Raw genomic sequence first — 26,177 nt, 5'->3', positions numbered from 1 at the left:
GAAAACAAGAAGAAATAAATGTCCTCACAAGTTGAAAAAAGAAGAAATAAATGTTCTAACAAGTTAAATAAAATAAAAATAAATATCCTCAAAAGTTGAAAAATAAATAAATAAATGTTCTCACAAGTTAAATAAAAGAAATAAATGTCCTCACAAGTTAAATAAAAGAAATAAATGTCCTCACAAGTTAAATAAAAGAAATAAATGTCCTCACAAGTTAAATAAAAGAAATAAATGTCCTCACAAGTTGAAAAAAATAAGAAATAAATGTCCTCACAAGTTAAATAAAATAAATAAATGTCCTCACAAGTTGAAAAAAAGAAGAAATAAATGTCCTCACAAGTTGAAAAAAAGAAGAAATAAATGCCCTCACAAATTGAAAAAAAGAAGAAATGTCCTGACAAGTTGAAAAAAAGAAGAAATAAATGTCCTCACATGTGGTAAAGCTGAAAAGTTCAGTTTACTTCTTTTTTTTAACCACAATTCCAGCCACAATTTCCAGTGTTCAGGCAGGGCCACATTGAAATGCTGCTCCTGCATTGTGAATACAATTAAATCAAACTATTTAAGACCTTGTAGGCTATATATTGTGTTTTTGTGTGTGATTAACACGTTTAATTGGTACAATTAGCTGATACTTTCTCTATCTGAAAGAGTTTCTCTATCTGACAGAGTTGCAAGTAAATGACCAAATTGAAGAAAACTTCCTCCACATGTGTGAAACTGTTGGTGAAACGGGGCGTCGGAGTTCCTGTTGCAGATTCTTAACCACGCCCCTTCCTTTATTTTTCTAGAAACGGACTTTATTTTGTAAAGAAAGTAAAAAAATAAATGAAATAAACTAATTTCGTGCATAAACTCCCTCCCCGGTGACCAGTGTGGTGGATGGAGCTGCGTGCACCGGCCGGCCGGGCCAGAGCCGTGCGTCCTGACGCGCCGCGATGGATCCCCTTCCTGGTGATAATGAGGCTTGAGAGGGTGGGTGTGTTTGTGATCTTCCGCATCAGAACTCGCTACAGCTTCGTCTCTGCGAGCTCTGACATCCACATCTTCAAGCTGGCAGCCGAGAAAAAGAGGAAATGATCCGTGTTCTCTCGGGCTGAGGAGGCAGAGCCGCCGGGGACGAACCAGGTACGTCCGCGCTGTTTCTGACAGACACATTTGTAATATCTGGGAGCTTCAGGAGGATTTATATTACAGCTCCCTGCTGCTAAACCCTCCCTTCTCCTGTTGGGCCAAAATAAAAGTCAAACATTTCTGAAATTTCCTCCCAAACAAATGTAAAAGTCGTCGTCAGAAGTTTCAGAAGTTTCTGCTGCAGGAAGTTTGGTTTCCTTTCTGTTGAACCCCAGAACGAATTTATGATCAAATGTTGAGTTTAATACTAAAAAGCTCCTTCTTAAAGTTTTACTGGAGGATAAAATAACTTCATCTTCATATTTCACAACAAGCGTGGAAATAAACACTTAAAAATTGATGTTTTTCTTGTATAAACAAGGTTGATGGAGTTTATTCAGTCTGAATTATCTGAATTATCTGGTTTGATCTCGTCGCTGAGAAAAGCAACGGTTTCTGTCGCCCTTGGTCACGTTTCTGTTACTCAGCATTCAAAAAAAAAACAACCCACAAAAACTTTTCCATTCAGTATCTGAAGCAACTTGATCTGATGACAAAAGAATGATAGAAAGAAAGAAAGAAGTTGAGGGTTTGCAATCACCACCAACACCTGTTTGGGCAAATACCCCTGAGATATTGTCTATTTATAGCAGCTGTGAGGTTCTCGGTTTGTCTTTAGGGGATTTTTTAAGATTATTCTCATCGTTTGTTCCAGTCTTGGGATGATTGATCTTCTCCGGGTCTGGAGACTCGTAGGAAGGTAAAAGGAGGATCTTTCTGTCCCGGTCTGTGTTGGACTGAACCTGAAGAATATCTGACCCTCGACCCTGTGGTTTCACCTGCTGTGTTGTGTAAAAGACGTGGAGCGTTGGTGTGTTGCAGTTTCTGCTTTGCTTAGTTGGTGGAAGCAGCTGCAGGGCCGTCCTTGGTTCAGAGCCGTCCCCGCTGCAGAGCCGTCCCCGGTGCAGAGCCGTCCCCGTTGCAGGGCCGTCCTCGTCGCAGAGCCATCCTCGGTGCAGAGCCGTCCTCGTTGCAGAGCCGTCCCCGGTGCAGAGCCGTCCCCGTTGCAGGGCCGTCCTCGTCGCAGGGCCGTCCTCGGTGCAGAGCCGTCCCCGTTGCAGGGCCGTCCTCGTCGCAGAGCCGTCCTCGGTGCAGAGCCGTCCTCGTTGCAGAGCCGTCCTCGTCGCAGAGCCGTCCTCGTCGCAGAGCCGTCTTCGGTGCAGAGCCGTCCTCGGTGCAGAGCCGTCCTCGGTGCAGGGCCGTCCTCGTCGCAGAGCCGTCCTCGTCGCAGAGCCGTCCTTGTTGCAGAGCCGTCCTCGTTGCAGAGCCGTCTTCGGTGCAGAGCCGTCCTCGGTGCAGGGCCGTCCTCGGTGCAGAGCCGTCCTCGTTGCAGAGCCGTCCTCGTTGCAGAGCCGTCCTCGGTGCAGAGCCGTCCTCGGTGCAGGGCCGTCCTCGGTGCAGAGCCGTCCTCGGTGCAGAGCCGTCCTCGGTGCAGAGCCGTCCTCGTTGCATAGCTGTCCTCGGTTCAGAGCCGTCCTCGTTGCATAGCTGTCCTCGGTGCAGAGCCGTCCTCGGCAGCTTCCTATCAATTCTGCTCAGTTTCTGGCTGAAATGCCCCAGCAGATGGGCCAAGGTGAAAGATGAACCGTCTTTAATGCCTTGTATAAACCAAAGATTTGTCCAGACGAGCATGGAGCAGACGCAGCATCTTCAACCGTATCCCAGCAAACACTTGTGCTTGTGGCGCATCTGAGACATAACGGGGCTCCATAAGGGATTGCCCACATGTTTGGCCCGTTTGGCTTTGCGTATGCGGTCGATCCAGATGAATCACCCCTGCTTTAAAGGTATAGTCAGTAATGTTGGAGAGCTAGCAAGATTTGAAAACTGCACCTCATCTAAGCCCCGCCCCCTCCTCCCCCTCCCGTCAGCGCTCCGTCCAAAGCCACGCCCCCACAAACTTTGGGGAACGCGCATTTGCAGGAGTCAAGTTTTCCAGGACATTTTGGACAGCACATTTTCAACAAAACTACCCCATGTCTCATTCACCTGTAAGCGAGGCCGGTTTTAGGGGGGCGGGGTGTCCTGCCCACCCAATCAAAGTTATGGGGATCTTTTATTTTTTTATAATTTTATTTTTTTATAAATATAAAAAAATATCACAGAATATCTGTACCGTTTCTGATTGAGTGGGCACTGCGCATCATTTTTAGACACAACAATGAACGCATACCGCAAAAGTTGTGTCTCAGCGGAGGGACCGACGTCCCAGCAAAATGAGACAACAGAAGTTCAGAACAGCAGACAGAGACACACTGAAGGCTGATTTATGGTTCTGCATTACACCAACGCAGAATGGTGCGCGTCGCTGCGTACCCTACGCGTACCCTACGCCGTACCCTATGCCGTGGGCTACGGCGTAGCTGTGGCAACAGAGCCTGCACGGCACCGCAGCCACCGCCACCTGCACCGGTGCTCTCCGCCCTCGCCGGGATGGAGACGCCTCCATCCCCACAGACCCCCATACTGGGGAGGTGGTATTTGTATTTTTGGCTGCGTTTTCTCGTTTTCTGCGCCATTCTTCTGCAAACGTGACTCGAGTGTGTGGAGTTTTCCGGAAAGATTTTCCACGTGACGAGTGCGCGCATGGGACAGAGGGGGAGGTGGGCGGGACTTAAAATGAAGGCATCTGATTGGTTCTTTCCCCCCTGCCAATCCTCTGGTCCTGGACGAATCCGTTTCATTCGGACCGCAAAAAAACAGATTGGTCAGAGTTTTTACAGGATTAAAACTGTCAGAGAGGTTGGATTTTTTTCTTTCCTTTTTCTGAACACATTATTCACTGGCTACTCTCAGGATGGAAGGACCATTTCACCCAGTACAACAATAAATGTTTTTGAACACGATTACAGACTATACCTTTAAGCTTACAGTCGTTCATTGCTACTTCCTCTAAAGCTGTTGACCGAATGCACCGACTTTCGTTTTGCAGGTAAAATGAGAGACCGACTGAGCGACCTGCAGTTCTACATCTTGGAGCCTGCAGAGGAGGGTCGCGACCCCGAGGGGAACCAGGGCCCCGAGGACGAGGGCCCCCTGCAGCAGTATGCCGTGGTGTTTGAGGGCGAGGACGAGATGGACGGGATCTACAAGGAGGCCCAGGTGATGAGGAAGGAGATGCTGCTGCTCAAGATGGACGTGAAGCGCCTGGGGAAGCAGAACACCCGGTTCCTCACGTCCGTCCGGAGGATCAGCAGCATCAAGCGGGACTCCAACGCGCTGGGCCGGGACATCAAGGCCCGGGGCGAGGCCATCTACGCCCGGCTGGAGAAGCTGGGGAAGCTGAGCAAGGAAATGGAGGAGGATCACGGCGCCACGTCGGCGGCGGCCCGCATGGTGCGCTCCCAGTTCGTGTCTCTCACCAGCGCCTTCCACCAGGCCATGTCGGAGTACAACGAGGCGGAAATGGCCCAGAGGGAGAACTGCAAGACCCGCATCCAGCGGCAGGCGGAGATCATGGGCAGGGAGGTGAGCCGGGAGCAGATCGAGGAGATGATCGAGACCGGGAAGTGGAACGTCTTCTCGGACAACGTCCTGCTGGAGGGGAGGACGGCCAAGTCCGCCCTCAACGAGATCGAGAACCGGCACAAGGAGCTTCTGGAGCTGGAGGGCCGGATCCGGGACATCCACGAGCTCTTCTTCCAGATGGCTCTGCTGGTGGAGCAGCAGGGCTGCATGCTGGACAACATCCAGGCCAACGTGGGCGCCACCCAGGACTACGTGGCCAAGGCCGCCGTGCAGATCAAGAGGGCCGTCGTCTACAAGAAAAGCAACCCGTGCAAGAAGCTGTTCTGCTGCTGCTTCCCTTGCTGCAGATAAGACACAAGTCCACGTTTCAAACTCCGGCATTTTCTTCCTGATTCTGGTTCACGTATTTCAAACCACGTACTCGTATGCAAATGCCTGCAGGGAGAAACCGTTGCTTCATTTCCTTATTGTTACCCTAAATGAACAACCCTTTAAAGCTACTATTTAATGCCATTGCTGCCCTGTTTTCAGCTTTGTAAGATTTGCTACGATAAATGCTCTATTTAAGTCAGTAAAGTGTGATTTTTTTTTTTTTTTTTTCTTTTGAATGAACTACCTTTAGAGTGGTTTCTTTGGACAATGTGAATGTAAGCAGTACTGGAGATGAGGGGGGATGAGGGGGATGGCACCCCCCCCTGAAATAAAAATGGTCAAAATCATCCCCCCTGTAAAACTGCCATCCCCCCTTTCCATCCCTTATGTCATTTCATCAATGAATGTGGTTTTACTGCTATTTCAACATTTAGAGTCATCACCAGAAAAATAACACCAGAAAAATAACTTATTTGACAATTTTCACCTGTTTCAAGTAGATTTTCACTTGAAATAAGAAGGAAAATCTGCCAGTGGAACAAGATTTATCTTCTTATTACAAGCAAAAAAATCTTGTTCCACTGGCAGATTTTTCTACTTATTTCAAGTGAAAATCTACTTGAAACAGGTGAAAATTGTTGTTTTTTCCAGTGATGAGTCTTGTTTTAAGTGTAATGAGATTTGTTTTACTAAAATGAGACATTTTAACTAGAAATAAGACAAATATTCTTGTTAAGATTGTGAGTTTTTGCAGTGATCCATGTTACTTATCCTGTGAAGGACAGAGTCATATTGATAAGTTCAGAAAAGTGTTTTTTATTGTTGTGTTTTGATGTATTTGATGTAAGCCCAGTGGATATTTAAAGCTTACAGAAGGCTGCATTTAACTGCTGCTATGTCATTCCTGCAGTATTTCTGCAGGTGTTTTGGTCAGTGCTATTATTTGTAATATATTATATTATTTGTAATCAGCACAAATTATCTGTCCACATATGATAAAATCCACCATCCCCCCTGATTCTTTTTACAACTCGAGTACTGAATGTAAGTGAGCTTAATTAGAAGTAGGCCCGGTTCTCGCCCCGGCAGTTGCTTAACAGGTCTTTAGAAAGACATTCAAGGGCTCCAACTGTGGTTAGCTCAAGAGGGAAGGTGTGTTTGTGTCGGTTACACAACCAGACGCAGGGCTTTTGTTGCCTCATGTGAGAGAAAAGTGTCTGTTTGGAGATGAACTTGGTTCCCTCTCACTCAGACGAGAGGATAACGGAGGAAATGGCTCGACGAGGCCTTTCTGTTTGCACAGAAGACTCTCTGGATCTGACTGTCGTTCTGAAGGCGGAGGGGGAAACCGAGGGTTTTTAAGTCTTGTGGGTGAGGCGGGTCGGGGAGTTCCGGCTGGCAGCGTGAGACTGAGTCAGACCGGCGTGATGTCCTCGCCAGTCAGTGGGTGTTTTTTCAGAAATGGACTGCCTCCGCTCGGTGTTGAAATGAATGTCAGGGCTGCGATGATTGCAGCTCCTCTGCAGGGCCGTTGTGGTTTCAGGGGGTGGGGGGTGTTTCCAGGCAGCAGGACTGTTTTATTCAGACGGTTGCAGCCTGACTCAGCTGTACCGCACCAGGATGGCCGAGTGGTGAAGGCGTTGGACTTAAGATCCAATGGACAATAGTCCTCGTGGGTTCGAACCCCACTCCTGGTAGAAAGTACTTTAAAAAAGTAAAATTTGGCCAGTCTATGTGATATGAGAGACACGGTCCACCAGAAGAGGTTTATGTTGCTCAACCTTTAAACGGTCAGACTCAAATCCTGGTGGAGAAACAAAAAAAAAAAAGCAGCTGAGAGATGACGACGACTTTTATGATGTTTCCTGTTTGTTCAGAGAATCAAGTGTGAAAACAGTCACCGTGTCCGAGTGTAAACTGCGTTTGTGAAATAAACTGTGGCTTTTAATTTCTGATGTCTGAGAGGTTTGTGTACGTAACGTCATTTTTTTATGTATAAAGCTGTAGGCTAATTTATGGCTCTTTTATTTACCAATACACTCTGAACGCCCTCATAAACTTAAAGGTGATGACACAACCGTCACACACTGATTTACATCTGTACAATAAATAAACCTCCTTCCTCCCATGAAAATGAAGGTGTGTATTTGTCGCCATCTAGTGGCCATAGATTGGAACTACAACCGATTTGTCGCCATCTAGTGGCCGGAGATGGGAATTACAACCGTACACTGAGCTTCCTCAGAACTAAAAACTATGGAGGATTTTTTTGTGCCAAAATTAAATAAATACATCATTAATTAATTAAAATGGGAATGAAAATGGATGAAATATATCATTAATTAATTAAATGTGTCATTAATTAATTAAAATTAGAATTAAATATGTCATTAATTAATTTAAATACAATTCATTTTAAGTAAAAAAATATATTTATTTCTGCATTTAATTAATTAATGACACATTTAATTAATGATTTCGTGTTGCGTGTGAATCATGAAATGTAAAACTGCATTTAATAAATTAATGACATTTAATTAATGATTTCGTGTTGCTGCGTTTGAATCATGAAATGTAAAACTCAGTTTCACTCGTCAAACTCAGTACCATTTTAATTAATGACATATTTAATTCTAATTTTAATTAATGACACATTTAATTAATTAATGATATATTTCATTCACATTTTAATTAATGATGTATTTATTTATTTAATTTTGGAACAAAAAATCCTCCATAAAAAACAAGCACTTGCTGCCTTCAAATGAACAAATTGAATCCAGAATTGAGACAGTAAACTTCATATGAAGACGATAATGAGAGAAAACCTTCAATGGATTAGATTTCCTAACTCTTACCTGACCTTTACAACAAAAACAACAATGATAATCAGACCAGTTTTCATAACTTTTACATGTAATATCTGGTGTGATTGTGTTTCTGAAAGTAAGATTGTTTATTTTGTTACTTGATAACTTGTCAATTACACTTTTTTTTTTATTATTGAACACAGACGTCTCTGCTGATACACAGGAGTTAAAAACTCAGTGTCTTTATTAAACTGCTTCAAAAGTCAAACATGTGAAGCTGGCATTTTGTGGTGAAAAAAAAAACAAAAAAACAAAAAAACACTTCAACAGGAGTGACAAATAAAATACTGATAAAACATGTTGACACACTTGCGATTGCAAAGAGGTGATCTGCAGATGAAAACCTCATCTTTGTCCTTTTGACCGTTTTAACTCTGAACACACTTTCCTGGTGCTACGAGATTAAAACACACACAAAAAAAATAATGATGTCCAAATACACTTAATCAAAACACGGTGCCTGAGACATAAAGTTGAAAAAACAACAAAAAAAATCAGTCTGGACTGATAAATATAAGTCTCAAACTCCAGAAAATACCTGCAACTCAAGCAAAGACAAACCTTCGACTTCAGGATTTCCGTTTTACAGTACATGCATTCATGTGCAAATCAATAGTTCACATCTAGACCTAACTGAGGCAGATTCATCTTCAGATAAAAAGTACCAGTACAAAACAAAAATTGGGACTAGTGAACAAAAAGACAGCTTCGTCTTGATACTGCTGGGGTTTAACATCAAACTCCAAAAAAATACGTTATAGAAAAAGCAGAAAAACCCACACTCAAACATCAAAGTTTCCTTAAACAAGTTCCTTTTTCAACCGTTTCTGTTTAAAACCTTTTTATCAAACAGGAACAAAATACATCTTTATCCAAAACGCCGGACTGATCTGTTTGACGCGGCCGTCGTTAGTTCTGAGCGCCGCAGAGGGACGTTCGTTATCCCGGCGCTGCGGCTCGTGTAGTGATAAGACTGAGTCGGTTTCGGAGAGTCCACAATAATCAAAAAAAGACGCGGCCGGCTGGTTCTCGTAATCCGCCGAGACCGAGCTTCGCGCTGTAACCCTGAGACGCCGTCGGTACGAACACGGAGGGCGGGCAGTGGCAAGAACGAGGATAAATAACGAACATTATGAGCAGCGAGGCTAACTGCAGTGAGGCGGCGCGGCCGTCGTAGTTCCCAAACAACCCGGCCGGCGGGGTTTGATGAGGTCCGACGCGGCAGAGGAATCCCGGCTTCCTGCTCGCTCCATCGCTCGCCGCCGTCGTCACCGACGTTTCACATTCACTCATTCCGGTTGCTACAGTTACGACTTCTGGAGAAAAAGACGTCAAAGTAAAAATGTCAACGCCACGAGGACTAACAAGGTCGGGCGTCGCTTTAATTGCGCCGGAGAGCAGAGACAACAGTGGACCACCCTTGTTGCTATGGTAACCGCGATGCCTTCAACATCCTTGCGCCGGAGAGCAGAACCCCAACGTCCACGATTCGAATCGTCCCTAAGAAAATGCTCACGTTGTGATCGATTGTTTGGTCGATAATCTTACTCATGATTAAAGCCTAGGACGTTTCTAAAAATCTACGATTTCACGGCCACGGCACGTGAAACCGCGAAAATGGCGAACAGATCCGGTTCACCGCGGCAGAGATGTTCCTCTCAACAAATATTGTGCAGTTTTCCCCCGACGCTCATATAAAACAGCAGAGCTCAACGTGGGAGTAGATGGCGACGGATCATCAGTGGGGGAGGGGGGTATTTATATTAATCGGTCTCGGCTCAAACCGGATCACTAACCGGCTCCGTCTGGGACCGAGAAGAAGAAAACAGTCGTCACCGTTCCACCAGTTTTCTTTTTGAGGCGTAAAAATCTGTAAACTGGAGGAAAACATGTCCGTTAGAGTCATTTATGGTCGTTAAAATAAAAAAAAAAGCCGTCCAGAAGCCGAGCGGGCGGTTTAGGCCACCGGCTTGAGGACGGAGCGTAAACACCGGCCCTCCTTCGTGAGTTCCCGGGTGAAGCACATGCACGGCAGCGGGATGGCCTCCTCCCGGCGGGAGATTGTGTTGAACTTGCACTTCTTCAGGTGGTCGGCCATGCTGGCGATGTTGGCGAACTTCCACTCGTTCACCGTGCCGAAGGCCGTGCTGAACCGCCACACCTGGACAGAAACGCAACAGTTAGGACGGTGAACGGCGACTCCGCCACACACGAGACAAAAGCACGGAACGTAACCATGGAAACTAGGGTTGGGTGGTATGGAATAAAAAATGTATCATGATAATTTCTGGCATTTATCCCGATAACGATAAAAAAAATACCAATACAAAAACGTCATCAGCGGGAATTTATCTCTTTCTTTCTTTCTTTCTTTCTTTCTTTCTTTCTTTCTTTCTTTCTTTCTTTCTTTCTTTCTTTCTTTCTTTCTTTCTTTCTTTCTTTCTTTCTTTCTTTCTTTCTTTCTTTCTTTCGTTCAGGCTGATTTCTTTCTTTCTTTCGTTCAGGCTGATTTCTTTCTTTCTTTCTTTCTTTCTTTCTTTCTTTCTTTCTTTCTTTCTTTCTTTCTTTCTTTCTTTCTTTCTTTCTTTCTTTCTTTCTTTCTTTCTTTCTTTCTTTCTTTCTTTCTTTCTTTCTTTCTTTCTCTCTCTTTCTTTCTTTCTTTCTTTCTTTCTTTCTGGCTGATTTCTTTCTGGCTGATTTCTTTCTTTCTTTCAGGCTCATTTCTTTCTTTCTTTCTTTCTTTCTTTCTGGCTGATTTCTTTCTTTCTTTCTGGCTGATTTCTTTCTTTCTTTCAGGCTCATTTCTTTCTTTCTTTCTTTCTTTCTTTCAGGCTCATTTCTTTCTTTCTTTCTTTCTTTCTTTCAGGCTCATTTCTTTCTTTCTTTCTTTCAGGCTCATTTCTTTCTTTCTTTCAGGCTCATTTCTTTCTTTCTTTCAGGCTCATTTCTTTCTTTCTTTCAGGCTCCTTTCTTTCTTTCTTTCTTTCAGGCTCCTTTCTTTCTTTCTTTCTTTCAGGCTCCTTTCTTTCTTTCTTTCTTTCAGGCTCCTTTCTTTCTTTCTTTCTTTCAGGCTCATTTCTTTCTTTCTTTCTTTCAGGCTCATTTCTTTCTTTCTTTCTTTCAGGCTCATTTCTTTCTTTCTTTCTTTCTTTCTTTCTTTCTTTCTTTCTTTCTTTCTTTCTTTCTTTCTTTCTTTCTTTCTTTCTTTCTTTCTTTCTTTCTTTCTTTCTTTCTTTCTTTCTTTCTTTCTTTCTTTCTTTCTTTCTTTCTTTCTTTCTTTCTGACTCATCTGTCTTTCTTTCTGACTCATCTGTCTTTCTTTATTTCTGGCTCATTTCCTCCCTCCCTCCCTCCCTCCCTTCCTTCCTTCCTGTACGTTGTGCATGGATTTAACGCAAAACCATAAATCAGTTTTACACAAAAACATCATCAACAGGAATTTATCGTTTTTACCGCGAGATGATAAATTCTTACCGTGGGGAAATTTTTTGACGGTAAATCGTGAACGGTAAAATATCACCCATTCCTAATGGAAACGGGTAGAAAGTACAGCCGGCTGCCAGAAAAGACAATGGATCATTTCCCACGACCCTATCAAAGTAAGTGGGCGTGTCCATCGCGGGGCCCCGCCCACCACTGATGATTACATCATCACATATTTGTTTATAATTAGAATTCAAACTGAGTCTCACCGATAAAATTAAAAATGATTAAGATGTCTTATTGTTTTCAACAGGCATTTTTTTTCACTTGTACAAAAAAAAGCATTTGACATCTTATTTTAACTCAAAATGTAATGTTATAAAGGAATAAATCAAATAAAATGATCCATCGCAACTTTTTTAAAAGGAAGAGTAGTTATCAGATTATAAGCTTCTTATTTCCATCTAAAGCACCCGGCAGCTGCAATTTTTCTAATTTTGTTCCAAATTTTTACATAAAGACTTAATCAATTAAAAACAAATATTAAAAGTTTAAAGGTTTCTTGTTAGTTTATGGAGTTCTGAACTTTTACACTTTGACATCAAAGCAGATACCTTATAGCTGAAAGATTAACCTTGAATTATTATTATTACCATTATTATGATCATCATCATCATATATTTATTATTACTATATTTATATGTATTATTCCTATATTTCTTAATCATTATTATTATTATTATAATATTCATTATCATCGTTATTACCATCATTATATTCATTATCATCATTATTGTGATCATTATTATTATATTCATTATGATTATCATAATCATTATTATTATTATATTTATTATTATTATTATTAATATATCAATTATCATTATATTCATTATTATTATTATTATTCTTACATTCATTATCATTATCATTATTACCATCATTATTATTATATTCATTATCATTATTTAGATGTGTTTGATCGGCAGGTCAGTTGAAAGAAGAAAAAAGACACCCAGATAATTTTTTTAAATTAAAGTACAATTTTTATGTATATAATCCACACTAATATCAGAAACTGGCATTTTTACAGAAATGTTTCATCATTAAGATGAAGCTGAAGATCCGACTCAGAGAGAGTGTAATCTATTAACAGCGCTCTGAAATAACCGTCCTTGTGACATTTGTCTTGCTGTCGTGCTGAATGTGTTAAGTAGTTCTGAGAATCGAAACGTCTGAACGTCCGTTCTGAGAAACCTATTGTTGAGAATCGGGCGGATCAGAATTCATCAAGTATCAACTAGAGACCCCGTCATTTTAGTTATTTATTTATTATTTAACCCTGGTGCTGTCTTCAGGTCAAGGAAGGAGGAAGGGAGGAAAGGAAAGGAAGGAAGGAAGGAAGGAAGGAAGGAAGGAAGGAAGGAAGGAAGGAAGGAAGGAAGGAAGGAAGGAATGGAAAAAAGAAGGAAGGAAGGAAGGAAGGAAGAGAAAAAAGAATGAATGAAGGAAGGAAGGGAGGAAAGAAGGAAGGAAGGGAAAAAAGAAGGAAGGAAGGAAGGAAGGAAGGGAGGAAAGGAAGGAAGGGAAAAATGAATGGAGGAAGGAAGGAAGGAAGGAAGGGAGGAAAGAAGGAAGGAAGTAAGGGAAAAAAGAAGGAAGGAAGGAAAAAAAGAATGAAGGAAGGAAGGGAGGAAAGAAGGAAGGAAGGGAGAAAAGAAGGAAGGAAGGAAGGGAGAAAAGAAGGAAGGAAGTAAGGGAGGAAAGAAGGAAGGAAGGGAAAAAAGAATGAAGGAAGGAAGGGAGGAAAGAAGGAAGGGAGGAAAGAAGGAAGGAAGGGAGGAAAGAAGGAAGGAAGGGAGAAAAGAAGGAAGGAAGGGAGAAAAGAAGGAAGGAAGTAAGGGAAAAAAGAAGGAAGGAAGGGAAAAAAGAATGAAGGAAGGAAGGGAGGAAAGAAGGAAGGAAGGGAGGAAAGAAGGAAGGAAGGGAGAAAAGAAGGAAGGAAGGAAGGGAGAAAAGAAGGAAGGAAGTAAGGGAGGAAAGAAGGAAGGAAGGGAAAAAAGAATGAAGGAAGGAAGGGAGGAAAGAAGGAAGGGAGGAAAGAAGGAAGGAAGGGAGGAAAGAAGGAAGGAAGGGAGAAAAGAAGGAAGGAAGGGAGAAAAGAAGGAAGGAAGGGAGAAAAATGGAGGAAAGAAGGAAGGAATGGAGGAAAGAAGGAAGGAAGGGAGAAAAGAAGGAAGGAAGGGAGAAAAGAAGGAAGGAAGGGAGAAAAATGGAGGAAAGAAGGAAGGAATGGAGGAAAGAAGGAAGGAAGGAAAGGAGAAAACAGGGAAAGAATGTATGAGGGGAGTAAAGAAGGAAGGGAGAAGGAAGAAAGAAGGAACAGGAGAATTAGGTAATTTTGACCCAAAGACACTACAAGGGTTAAGCACAAAGCATAAAAAGATACATTTCTTTCTAAGAGAGTTCTCACCTTGTCTGTGATCTGCCAGGACGGCGAGCCGTCGTGGCGCCGCGTCTTCTCCCACAGCAGCACCACCATGCCTCTCATCTGCAGCAGGCTGGCGCAGACGGCCCGCATGGTCCTGGAGGCCCGGGACAGCTGGCACAGGCTGAAACTGTCCAGGAAGCTGGCGATGTGCTGCAGCACCTCGAACGGGAGGCTGCTGAACTGGTCGCCCCGGCAACCGGCTAGCCTCTTCCTCGGGAGGCCGTCGCCGGTCCTCGGGGGCAGACCGGGCTGCACCCCGAACGAGCCCAGGTGCCGGTCGTGGATGATCCGGAAGCCCTGGACGGACGGGCAGAAGCGGCGCTGGGAGTAGGTGCAGCCGTAGTAGGCCAGCGGGCAGCGCTGCTCCATCCAGCCGTTCAGCCCGGCGTGGATGTCCCCGTGCACGTTCTTGAAGTGCGACGAGAACTCGTCGCGGCGGAACAGCTGGCCGCACACGAAGGTAAACATGGAGCGCTGCTTGGTCTGGTAGCGGGCCACGCACTCCAGCACCAGGTCCAGCCGCAGCGTGTGGAAGGGGCTGGGGTTGGACAGCTGCGGGCTGGCGTGGTCGCAGGCCGACGCCGAGGCGATGTCGCCCACCATGGTGTTGGTGGCCAGGATGGCCGACGGGAAGGAGAAGGTCTGCGTGCCGAAGTCGATGTGGTAGCCGTCCACGAAGCGGCTGTCGGAGATCCCCCGCCCGCCCGGGGAGTCGCCCAGGCAGAAGAGCAGCGCCGCCGTGATCAGGTCGATGCCGTGGAGGCCCATGGGGTCGTCCGCCACCTCCAGGTCCGACGTGTCCACCGCCTTGTCTTCCATCTTCGCTCGGAACAGGTTCGGGTCCGATAACAGCGCCCGACGGCCGTTAAATGTAAACATGCTGATCCCTCGGAGCACCTCCACGTTCTGCAGCTTACGCTCCAGACACCGGTACCTGAGCTCGGTGGGTAAGTGCTGCAGGAAGTTGTTTCTCACGGAATCGGACAGCAGGAACGGCACCGGGGGTGCGAGCGGCGCCGGCGGAGGCGCGGCCGGCTCCAGCGCCGCGACCACTGGCAGGTAATTCTGCGGCGCCTCCGGCCACACGGGAGCGGGATCGTTTATCGGCTCTTCGATCGATTCCTCCTTTTCGTCGAAGAACAACTCGACAAACTTGTTTTCTCCGGCCCAGCAGATCGGGTCTTCGTCCGTTCCCACGGCGCAATCGACCCCGCCGACCGCTCCCAGCTCACACTCCGAGTCGGAGTCGCTCTCGTGCATTTCTACATTCTTCACGCCCTCGGCGGCATAAAAACCATCCCCCTCTCCGTTCTCTCCATTATGGAGAACTCCGTTTTTAGGATTCCCGCCGTTTAAATCCTCAACGATTGCGTCAATGTCGTTGGAATTGGTCAGGATCTCCAGCGTAGCAGCTAAATTTCTCCTCGTCTCCACCGCGGACCTGTAATGGTCGCCGTACGGTTCTTCCTCCATTTCCACGGTCCCGTTGCCCAACGTCGTCGTCTCCGACAGCCCCGACGCCGTGGCCATCTTCTCACCTTCGTCCACCTCTTTGTCTCCGTTCTTCGACACCATGGTCGTGACCTTCAGGGACTCCAACAGCATCCTCTGATCCTGCAACGCCAACGCCATGTCCAGCTGCTCCACCTCGTCGAACTCTTTGCTTAGGTTTTCGTAGGACTTGTGGTCGGCGTAGCTCACGGGCCAGCGGTTCCACTCCATGGTGCAGCAGACGATACTCGCGGGGCAAGTTTCAAGGTGTTTCGCCATCTTTATCCTGGCGATGGTGAAGGGGCAGCCGAACCCGCTGTTCAGGCACGGCAGCCGTTCGTACGGACACAACAGACGGTGCTCGTCCAGCTTGCAGGAATGGAAAACTGCCCCGCAGACGAGAGGACAGCCCATAAGGTCGCAGGACACGCCCGGGTCCAGTCTCACCATGCATCTTCTGTTGATGCATTTAAGGCAGTGTGGGTGCAGGTTTTCCATTTTCACTTCCGCTGCTCCTCGATCCGTCAACTGTAGCAGTGGGAAGGGGTGACAAGTTCAACCCTGTAACCAACAAGTGGAAAAAAATACATGTCAATTAGGCCTGTGTTGAAAAAAAATTGTTTTCCCAATTCTAAATCGATTCTCATATTAATTCCTAAAAATCGATTCATATGTCTAAAGATCGATTTTTTTTCCTTTTATTTATTTATGTATTATTTTTTTTTTCATCATTAAATTACAACTTTTGGTTATTTTTTTTGGTTATCCCCAAAAAAGGAATGTTTTGTTGGACACGAGAATAACTGGTGCCATGTTTTTGCCTTTAAATCTGTTTAAAGGTATGAAAACATTAAAGTGTTAGGTTATAATTGCATAAATTGTCTATATTTCATTACTTTATTTCCATCCCTTATGTCATTTCATCAATGAATGTGGTTTTACTGCTATTTCAACATTTAGAGTCATCACCAGAAAAATAACACCAGAAAAATAACTTATTTGACCATTTTCACTTTGAAAGTTCACTTGAAATAAGTAGGAAAATCTGCCAGTGGGACAAGATTTATCTTCTTATTACAAGCAAAAAAATCTTGTTCCACTGGCAGATTTTTCTACTTATTTCAAGTGAAAATCTACTTGAAAACAGACTGATTTATTGCTTGTGTAGTTGAAAAAATACATGAGAACAGGACCTTGAAAAAAATAATCGCATTGTAAACAGCATCATTTTGTGAGGCCATGCAAATCTGTATTTATACTACTGTGGACATTAATGTTTTTCTACAATATTTCGTCCTCATTACAGTAAAATAGGCCATTCTAAGTCAATTTACTGCAGCAATTCCTTTCCAAATCATTAGAAAATGTGTTTAACACCCAGTTGTGCATGAAAAAAAAAATACCGTGATATACCGTGAAACCGATATAATTTTGAAAAATACCGTGATATAAATTTTTGGTCATACCGCCCAGCACTACTTTATATACTGTCTTGGGGTTACATTTGCAAAAAATGCTAAAAACCAAATTCTCAAAAATTAAAAACCAAAATAGACCGAACATGGAACAAATAAAAACGGAATCTGAGAAAAAATAAAAGCAATTTCATCCGTCTCTGTTTCCTCCCTGGATCTGTTTGGTAATTCTGATCCACATGATGTTTCTGTTTCAGTTCTATCAGCATTCTGGGAGCTGATTGGTCCTTACAGCATCATTAGCTGCAATACTTGCTGTTGAATCTCAATATAATACTAGTATTAATATGAATGAATCATGCAACAACTCAAAAAACAGTTATTTAATAACACTAACCCAAATCAATATCGGAATCGAATCAAATCTTGATAATCGATTCTGAATCTTAAGAATCTGAATCGAATCGATTCTTGACATTTGAATCGATCCCCAGCCCTAATGTCAATGGTAATAATGTTGTGACAACACGTTAAAGGTTTTCTCCAGGTTGGCACCCACACGCCTTATCTGTCACAACATGTTTACCAAAAGCAAGCCTGGCCAAAAAGAGTCACACTAACATTTTGTTGGGCCACCTTTAGCTTTGATTACGACACACATTCCCAACAGCATGATACCAATGAGCTGCAGTGTTTTGAGATGCATTTCCATCCAGAGATGCATTAAACGATGGGGAAGTCAGATTGAGTTAATTATTTTTTTATTAACAGTTTGAGCCTAATGGATCATAATTCAGTATATTCATGTTACCAGCTAAACTTGTTTTTTGGGCTGAATCTGAAGACCCAGACAAGCCACCACATTAACTCGCAGGCACATTAGATGCAGGACTTCATCAGCCTTTATTCTGGATCGGAGTAAATCTGGACTTACTAGACCACATGACCCTTTTTAAAGATCCCAATGTTAATGATCTCGAACAAACTGAAGCCGCATTTTCAGTGAAAGTGACTTTCTTGTGGCTATGCAACTGTTTAGTCCTAATATTCTGATATAATATACCTCACATTTGTGCTGTCATTTAAGTTGTCTTTGTTGTTATCTATGTCATTTATTTATGGTTGGTTTTGATGAAATGTACTATCAGTGAAGACAAATCTTCAAATAACAAATAAAAAAAATCTAAATCTAAATTGTGTGTTTGGAATTGCTCTTAACTTTACCACCTGGAGTTATTTTGTCAACTCTAAAATAGTATGAAATCAAAGCACAATTATTAAAAATGTTTGTAAACCACATTTCTTCCTTGACCAAGCTGGTATACTCAAGTCCTAAAAAGTTTTTTTTAAATAATGTCTTGATGAGAAACTTCCTCCTACATCAGTTTTGACTTTACTTTCTTGAACACATTTGTATCTTAATATTACAGGTTGGACAAATCAGATTGAAGTGAAAGGAACTTCCTGGTTTGGCAACATATTTCTCTGGTTTCGTGGGGATTTAAATTGCAAATCTACCTTATTGTTCCTGGAGTTTGGTGTATTGCTCAATCCCTTGGTCCCCAAACGCAACACGACCACCAGCTGAATACTTCTCATTCATGAGCTTTAGGCTTATAAGCTCGTGTAAAAGGGATTTGTGTGGAGGAAGACTCATTTGAACGCCCTTAACGGTACTTTTAACACAGCAGAGCTATTGTTTAAGTCAGAGTCCTTACAAACACCAGGAAACTGGACCATACAGGACTGTCTTAGAAAATTAGAATATTGTGATAAAGTTCTTTATTTTCTGTAATGCAATTAAAAAAACAAAAATGTCATACATTCTGGATTCATTACAAATCATGGCTTACAGCTTAAGAAAACTCAAATATCCTATCTCAAAAAATTTGAATATTCAGAGAATCTTAATCTTAAACTGTAAGCCATGATCAGCAATATTAAAATAATAAAAGGCTTGCAATATTTCAGTTGATTTGTAATGAATCCAGAATGTATGACATTTTTTTTTTTTTTTTTTTTTAAATTGCGTTACAGAAAATAAAATAACTTTATCACAATATTCTAATTTTCTGAGATAAATAAACTTGCTTTGCCTTAAAGTAATAACTTACCTGCTGTACTCTACTGCCATTACTTTTTAATAACTTCTGCCTTTATTATTTGACCACTTTTCTTATGATTTTATTTGTTATTTATTCTATTTTATTTTATTGTATTATTTCTTTTTTCCATTTCCCTTTTTAATTGACTTGTTACTGTTTAATTGTGTCTTCCTGCTTTTAATGTTGATGTAAAGAACTTTGAATTACCTTTTGTTGAATTGTGCTATACAAATAAACTTGCCTTGCCTTATGCATTAACAGATTTTTTTTTTTTTTTTGGCTGTCTTGTCATCCCATAATTTTGCACTTAAAAACAAGTGATTTAATGGTTTTCTCATTGAAAATAAAGATGGAAACAAACCCGTATAGTGATTGTTATTATCACATCTCAGAGTGAGACTGGATGAAGCTGAGTTTTATTTTCTCTTTTCTTATCATTTTATTTCAATTTATTTGATATTTACTGTTGAATTGTGTCTTGCTGCTTTTAATGTCAATGTAAAGCACTTTTAATTACCTTTTGTTGAATTGTGCTATACAGGACTGTCTCAGAAAATTAGAATATTGTGATTTCCTCTAATGCAATTACAAAAACAAAAATGTCATACATTCTGGATTCATTACAAATCAACTGAAATATTGCAAGCCTTTTATTATTTCAATATTGCTGATCATGGCTTACAGTTTAAGAAAACTCAAATATCCTATCTCAAAAAATTAGAATATTCTGGAAATCTTAATCTTAAACTGTAAATCACAATCAGCAATATTAAAATAATAAAAGGCTTGCAATATTTCAGTTGATTTGTAATGAATCCAGAATGTATGACATTTTTTTTTTTTTTTTTAAATTGCATTACAGAAAATAAAGAACTTTATCACAATATTCTAATTTTCTGAGATAAATAAACTTGCTTTGCCTTAAATTAAATACTTACCTACTGTACTCTACTGCCATTACTTTTTTAACAACTTCTGCTTTTATTATTTGATTTTATTTGTTATTTATTCTGTTTTATTTCATTGTATTGTATTATTTCTTATTTCCATTTCCCTTTTTAATTGACTTGTTACTGTTTAATTGTGTCTTCCTGCTTTTAATGTTGATGTAAAGCACTTTGAATCACCTTGTAGTGAATTCTGCTGCACAAATAAACTAAAGTCTGTAACACTAAACACGCTGTTAAAAACATAAACACCCCAACAAAAACCTCTTATATTATCTACGCAGTTAGAACCACGACCCCCATCTCACCGTTATAACACATTTATGCCTATATTTAACTATTCCCGTCATAAAAAGAGTAAATGAGAAGATTAAACTTATTAAAAAAACAAAAATAAAAACTTTAAAGTTCACACCAAAACAATAGGAGCATCACGCTCAGGCTACTTAAGGCTGATTTATGGTCCCGCGTAACTCCAACGCAGAGCCTACGGCGTACGGTGTGCGTCGCCGCGTACCCTACGCCGTCGCTTTAACGCGGGACCATAAATCAGGCTACTTAGCCGGCAGCTAATGGAAACAGCTTACCCAAGTCACGCTGGTGTCCGAATGATGTTTGTTTGCAGTTTTCCGCCCTAAAAAGGGACCGTGCTGATATTAGTAAGTGGGAAATGATTGCTTTAAAAGCATATCTCGGTGCCAAACGTGCGTAAATGTCTTTGTTGTGGACTAGCAGCAGCCGGTTGTGCGGCTCCCTGGTAATGAGTCCTTCGCTGATCCTGGTGTGCGGGAGCGCGCACGTACGGTCTGTCTACGTCATGACGCAGGCCGAGCGGCCGGTCGTATGGTCATGTCTGGCTGCGGAGCCGCGCGGCCGGGGAGACTGAAATAGACGCACCGGGGAATGTCCCTCCAAACTCAGGCACGTAAACGCTTCAAAAACAGCTGCCACCCGGAGAACAGCAGCCTCCACGATTATTACAACTTTCCTTAAAGAAGAATAAATACATATCCATATATGTGTATGTTTAAGAGCAGTCTCAACAATTATGTACAACATTCCTTAAAGAAGTATAAATAAAAATCCACATATATATATATATATATATATATATATATATATATATATATGTATATATATATATATATATATGTATATATATATATATATATATATATATGTATATATATATATATATATATATATATGTATATATATATATATATATATATATATGTATATATATATATATATATGTATATATATATATATATGTATATATATATATATATGTATATATATATATATATGTATATATATATATATATATATATATATATATATATATATATATATATATATATATATATGTATATATATATATATGTATATATATATATATGTATGTATATATATATATATATGTATATATATATAAGACACACACACACACACACACACACATACAGGACTGTCTCAGAAAATTAAGAAAATTGAATATTGTGATAAAGTTCTTTATTTTCTGTAATGCAATTAAAAAAACAAAAATGTCATACATTCTGGATTCATTACAAATCAACTGAAATATTACAAGCCTTTTATTATTTTAATATTGCTGATCATGGCTTACAGTTTAAGATTAAGATTCCCAGAATATTCTAATTTTTTGAGATAGGATATTTGAGTTTTCTTAAACTGTAAACCATGATCAGCAATATTAAAATAATAAAAGGCTTGCAATATTTCAGTTGATTTGTAATGAATCCAGAATGTATGACATTTTTGTTTTTGTAATTGAATTACAGAAAATCACAATATTCAAATTTTCTGAGACAGTCCTGTGTGTGTGTGTGTGTATATGCATTAAACAATTTAATCGTTGGCCAGCACTAATATATATATATATATATATATATATATATATATATATATATATATATATGTATATATATATATATATATATATATATATATATATATATATATATACCATATATACCGTATATATATATATATATATATATATATATATACCATATATACCGTATATATATATATATATATATATATATATATATATATATATATATATATATATACATATACATATACATATATATATATATATATATATATATATATATATATTAGTGCTGGCCAACGATTAAATTGTTTAATCTGAATTAATCCATGATTTCTGTAATTAACTATGCGATTAATCGTATATTAATTGCAAATTTATTCACACATTTTGTGCTGTTCTAAATTACCTCAAGGTATTTTTAATGTTTTTAATACTGTTAACAACATGAGAAAGGGCAAATAGGCTGCTTTATGCCAATGTTTATTCAACTTTCCACAAAAAAAGCTTTTGACCTGAATGTAACATTCCTTTATAAATACAAACACAATGTAGTCCCCAACTTTACACTTGTAAAGACTAACTTAAGGTTCCTTGGTTTTTTAAGCAGCTCAATGTAAAACAATGAACCATATGCATCACAAACATTGTACAAGAAGTACATTGGTCAGTTAAATTTTCCGTGTAATTATGTCTAAGTCTATGTCTATGTCAGATCCTGAAGCAGCGAACTGCCCCCGGACCATAACTGATGCTGGTGTGACCTTCTTTTTCTAAAATGCTGAGTTAGTTTTACGCCATATGTTATTGTTGAATCATGAACACTGACCTTAACTGAGTCAAGCGATGCCTAAAGTGGAGCTTTAGATGTTGTTGTGGGTCTTTTGTGGCTCCTGGGTGAGTCGACTCACTGTGGTTCGTCCAAAAGCCGTAGAAATGGCTTCGTAACCGTCTCCAGACTGACAGACATCAATGACTTTGTTTTGCATGAACTCATCCAGACTGGCACATGATGAGTTGCTTTTATCCAGGTTATCTTTGTCTGACTGTGTCACACATGTACAAAAGGAGATACAGAGGAAATCTGCGAAGGATCTATGGCGTGAAAACCAACTCAAAACGTCTGTAAGGTTCTGTATCACCGACCCAGAACTGAGGAGAGTAATCCAGCCTCTTCATTTTATTTCTTTTATTTTTTATTTCTTTTTATTGACATTCAGCATCCGATACATAATGTATGCATACATCATACATCTGTTGTCTGTCCTAAATGTCGGAATAATGTTTTTGTTTTATGTCCAAACATTGAAAAGAAAGACAAACCAACAAAAACTACTATGTACAAGTGGGGAGTGATTCTTTTCAACATGACACAGTCATTGATTTGAGAAAATAAAATCAGGCCTGTGGGTTGTAGTTGACCCGGTTTTTCCAGTATGAGATTAATTTTCTCCAATTTATGATTAAAAATGCCGTTATCTTCTCCATTTTTATAAATGTCCATTGTAATTTCCATCCATACCTTAAAAATTGACTTTAAAGTAATTTTCTATCCTGACTGAAGGTATCCATGACAAGCTGTAAGCCATGATCAGCCATATTAAAATAATAAAAGGCTTGCAATATTTCAGTTGATTTGTAATGAATCCAGAATGTATGACATTTTTGTTTTTTTAATTGCATTACAGAAAATCCCAATATTCTAATTTTCTGAGACAGTCCTGTATATGCTTTGGCTGCTGATTTTGTTTGTGATCTGTATTTCTGATTTGTTTTTAACTGTTTTGTTATTGTTTGTTTGTGCAACTTTGTGTTTGTGCTGCTGCCTGTCTTGGCCCTTTGAAAGAGATTTTTAAATCTCTTTTTTTATTTTTATTTATTAACATACAGTACAAACAGCGACAAAACACGACATCAGTTACAATGATCTGTATCTAGGTGTGTGTGTGTGTGTGCGTGTAAATAATATGATGAAAGTAGATAAATAAATTAAGAATATTAATTCGAGAATAAATAAGTAAACAAATAAATAATTATCATATAGAGTGATGTAGCACGATATAATATAAATATATCATAATAATATAGTAATATCCTAATATAACATTATAATTTTTATAATATTATAACATAACAAAATGATATCACCATACTATAATATATAACAATATAATAATACTATAGTTTAACATCCCATGAAATTTCATAACTTAAAATAATAAAACAGTATGAAACAATATATCATGATAATGCCAAGAATAATTATTAGAATTAGAATTGGTAATTTGTGTATTGCAATGAGGGGTGAGGTCGGACCGGGGGCACAGCTGTGAAATAAAATTTGCTGTTGGGGATTTTTTTAATCTCAACAAGACTTTTTTTCCTGGTTAATTAAAGGTTATAAACAAAATTCATCTGAATATTGATACAGTGAGGTATTAAAAAGACACAAATGAGACAGAATATGACCTTTAGAGAGACCTTTATTATCTTAGTAAACACTAAAAACAACTATAAATCAATGCGTGTGTGATTCTCCCTTCGTCCCGGCCTCACGAGGCGACCTCTGAGATGTGCTGGATGTTGGACAGGGTGAGCTGGGCCTCCCGGGCCGGGTAGAAACGCCTGGAGCGGAGCCACAGCCTCCCCAACGCCGCCGTGAGCAGCAGCATGACGATGAGCAGCCCCCCCAGGACCAGCGTCTCCGCCGGCGGGGGGACGTCTGCAGACGGAGGGAAATCAGCGTTTACACGGGCAGATCAGCGTCTTCACGAGCTGCACCAGTTAGAGACGCAGGCAGTACTGGAGTTGAGGGGGGATGAGGGGGGACGGCATGCCCCCCTGAAATAAAAACGGTCAAAATCATCCCTCCCTGAAATAAAAACGGTCCAAATCATCCCCCCCTGTAAAACTGCCATCCCTCCTTTCCATCCCTTATGTCATTTCATCAATGAATGTGGTTTTACTGCTATTTCAAAATTTAGAGTCATCACCAGAAAAATAACACCAGAAAAATAACTTATTTGACAATTTTCACCTGTTTCAAGTAAATTTTCACTTGAAATAAGTAGAAAAATCTGCCAGTGGGACAAGATTTATCTTCTTATTACAAGCAAAAAAATCTTGTTCCACTGGCAGATTTTTCTACTTATTTCAAGTGAAAATCTACTTGAAACAGATGAAAATTTTTGTTTTTTCCAGTGATGAGTCTTGTTTTAAGTGTAATGAGATTCTTTTACTAAAATGAGACATTTTAACTAGAAATAAGACAAATATTCTTGTTAAGATTGTGAGTTTTTGCAGTGATCCATGTTACTTATCCTGTGAAGGACAGAGTCATATTGATAAGTTCAGAAAAGTGTTTTTTATTGTTGTGTTTTGATGTATTTGATGTAAGCCCAGTGGATATTTAAAGCTTACAGAAGGCTGCATTTAACTGCTGCTATGTCATTCCTGCAGTATTTCTGCAGGTGTTTTGGTCACTGCTATTATTTGTAATATATTATATTATTTGTAATCAGCACAAATTATCTGTCCCCAGATGATAAAATCCCCCATCACCCCTGATATTATTTTACAACTCGAGTACTGGACGCAGCAGATACTTACTCAGACCGGGCTGTTCACCCTCAGTCGGTATTCGCCTGATTGGTCCGTAGGACACCGTGTGGGACAGCGGGACGTCTCGCCGCGTTCTCACCAACACGTCCTCAGCAGAGCAGTTCTGTTTGGCAGAGAAATGAGTACTGTTGCCAACCGTCCCTTGAAAAATGCAATCGTCCCGTATTTATAAACTAAAGTACTCGTCCCGTATTGAGCTGAAAAGTATGGAAGAGTATCTGGGCCAGGCAGGAGAAAAAATATTTGAGAGGGGAAGATTTTTTTTTATTGAGCACTTCGAGAAAAAAGTCGAAATGTCGAGATTAATGTTGAAATACAATTTCAAGAATTTTTTTTTCTCAACATTTCAACTTTATTCACGAAATTTTGACTTTTCTCAACATTTCAACTTTATTCTCGAAATTGTACTTCAACATTATTCTCGACATTTTGACTTTTTATCCACATTTCGACTTTTTTCTTGAAGAGCATAATGAAAAAAAAATCTTCCTCCTCTAAAATAATTTTTATTTTTCTCCTGCCTGGCCCTAATGCTCTCCCGTAGAAAAGGGACGTACTTTGTCCCATATTACTGTGAGAGTCAAAAAATAGTCATAAAATGCAAATGGAAAATGGCATTGAGCTGTTGAGTTCATAAATAGTTTTTTCCTGTTTTACTCCAACTGTAGTCTACAGTCATGGCCTTTGAGGCACAAATGTGGTTTGTTTTCTACAGACTTTCTGTTTGGACTTTTGTTATTGCACTAAAAATGTGCACTATTACAGAATGGACGTTCTGCTTTCTTTCTACTGTTTTATATTAATGTACACAATTTTAAGTTATCAGGACAGGTTTCTGTTTAAGAAAAATACTTATTTTATTCAGTTTATTTTGTTATTTTGTATTAACCCTTGTGCAGTCTTTGGGTCAAGGAAAGAGGAAGAGAAGAAGTGGGGA

At 40.3% G+C, this 26,177-nt stretch overlaps 3 protein-coding genes and 1 non-coding gene across 4 annotated transcripts in view; 2 read left to right on the top strand and 2 right to left on the bottom strand.

Annotated features, from left to right (window-relative positions):
* The first annotated feature begins 981 nt into the window (after positions 1–981).
* On the top strand, positions 982–5,490 carry stx11a (syntaxin 11a). The gene is made up of 2 exons (XM_061743624.1): positions 982–1,131; positions 4,109–5,490. Exon 2 carries the CDS (start codon positions 4,114–4,116, stop codon positions 4,993–4,995), a length of 882 nt encoding a protein of 293 aa, XP_061599608.1. The 5' UTR covers positions 982–1,131; positions 4,109–4,113; the 3' UTR covers positions 4,996–5,490.
* Positions 5,491–6,630: 1,140 nt separating this feature from the next.
* Positions 6,631–6,713, top strand: trnal-uaa (transfer RNA leucine (anticodon UAA)). The gene has a single exon. It is a non-coding gene; the product is annotated as a tRNA-Leu (tRNA).
* A 1,013-nt stretch (positions 6,714–7,726) lies between these two features.
* On the bottom strand, positions 7,727–20,525 carry fbxo30a (F-box protein 30a). The gene is made up of 3 exons (XM_061743945.1): positions 20,346–20,525; positions 13,783–15,852; positions 7,727–10,047 (listed from the first exon to the last, which is right to left on the bottom strand). Exons 2-3 carry the CDS (start codon positions 15,787–15,789, stop codon positions 9,844–9,846), a joined length of 2,211 nt encoding a protein of 736 aa, XP_061599929.1. The 5' UTR covers positions 15,790–15,852; positions 20,346–20,525; the 3' UTR covers positions 7,727–9,843.
* A 3,633-nt stretch (positions 20,526–24,158) lies between these two features.
* si:dkeyp-110a12.4 (pancreatic secretory granule membrane major glycoprotein GP2) overlaps positions 24,159–26,177 on the bottom strand; it is a 14,236-nt gene continuing 12,217 nt past the window's right edge. Inside the window, exons 8-9 of the mRNA XM_061744166.1 lie at positions 25,229–25,343; positions 24,159–24,341 (exon numbers count right to left, since the gene is read on the bottom strand). Coding sequence (XP_061600150.1) covers positions 24,172–24,341; positions 25,229–25,343 — 285 coding nt within the window. The 3' untranslated portion in view covers positions 24,159–24,171. The remainder of the gene's footprint in view (positions 24,342–25,228; positions 25,344–26,177) is intronic.

This window comes from Cololabis saira, chromosome 16 (assembly GCF_033807715.1).
Source record: "Cololabis saira isolate AMF1-May2022 chromosome 16, fColSai1.1, whole genome shotgun sequence".
NCBI lineage: Eukaryota > Metazoa > Chordata > Actinopteri > Beloniformes > Belonidae > Cololabis > Cololabis saira.
Note: the sequence above shows the minus strand (reverse complement) of the source record. Positions and strands in the feature narration are given on the sequence as shown.

What these genes read in the sequence shown, in the direction of transcription:
- stx11a (XM_061743624.1), top strand. Translation starts at nt 4,114, where the DNA reads ATGAGAGACCGACTGAGCGACCTGCAGTTCTACATCTTGGAGCCTGCA.
- fbxo30a (XM_061743945.1), bottom strand. Translation starts at nt 15,789, where the DNA reads ATGGAAAACCTGCACCCACACTGCCTTAAATGCATCAACAGAAGATGC. An exon ending in CCTGGCAGATCACAGACAAG is followed by an intron (nt 10,048 to 13,782) that starts GTGAGAACTCTC and finishes GTTTCTGTCCAG; the next exon opens with GTGTGGCGGTTCAGCACGGC.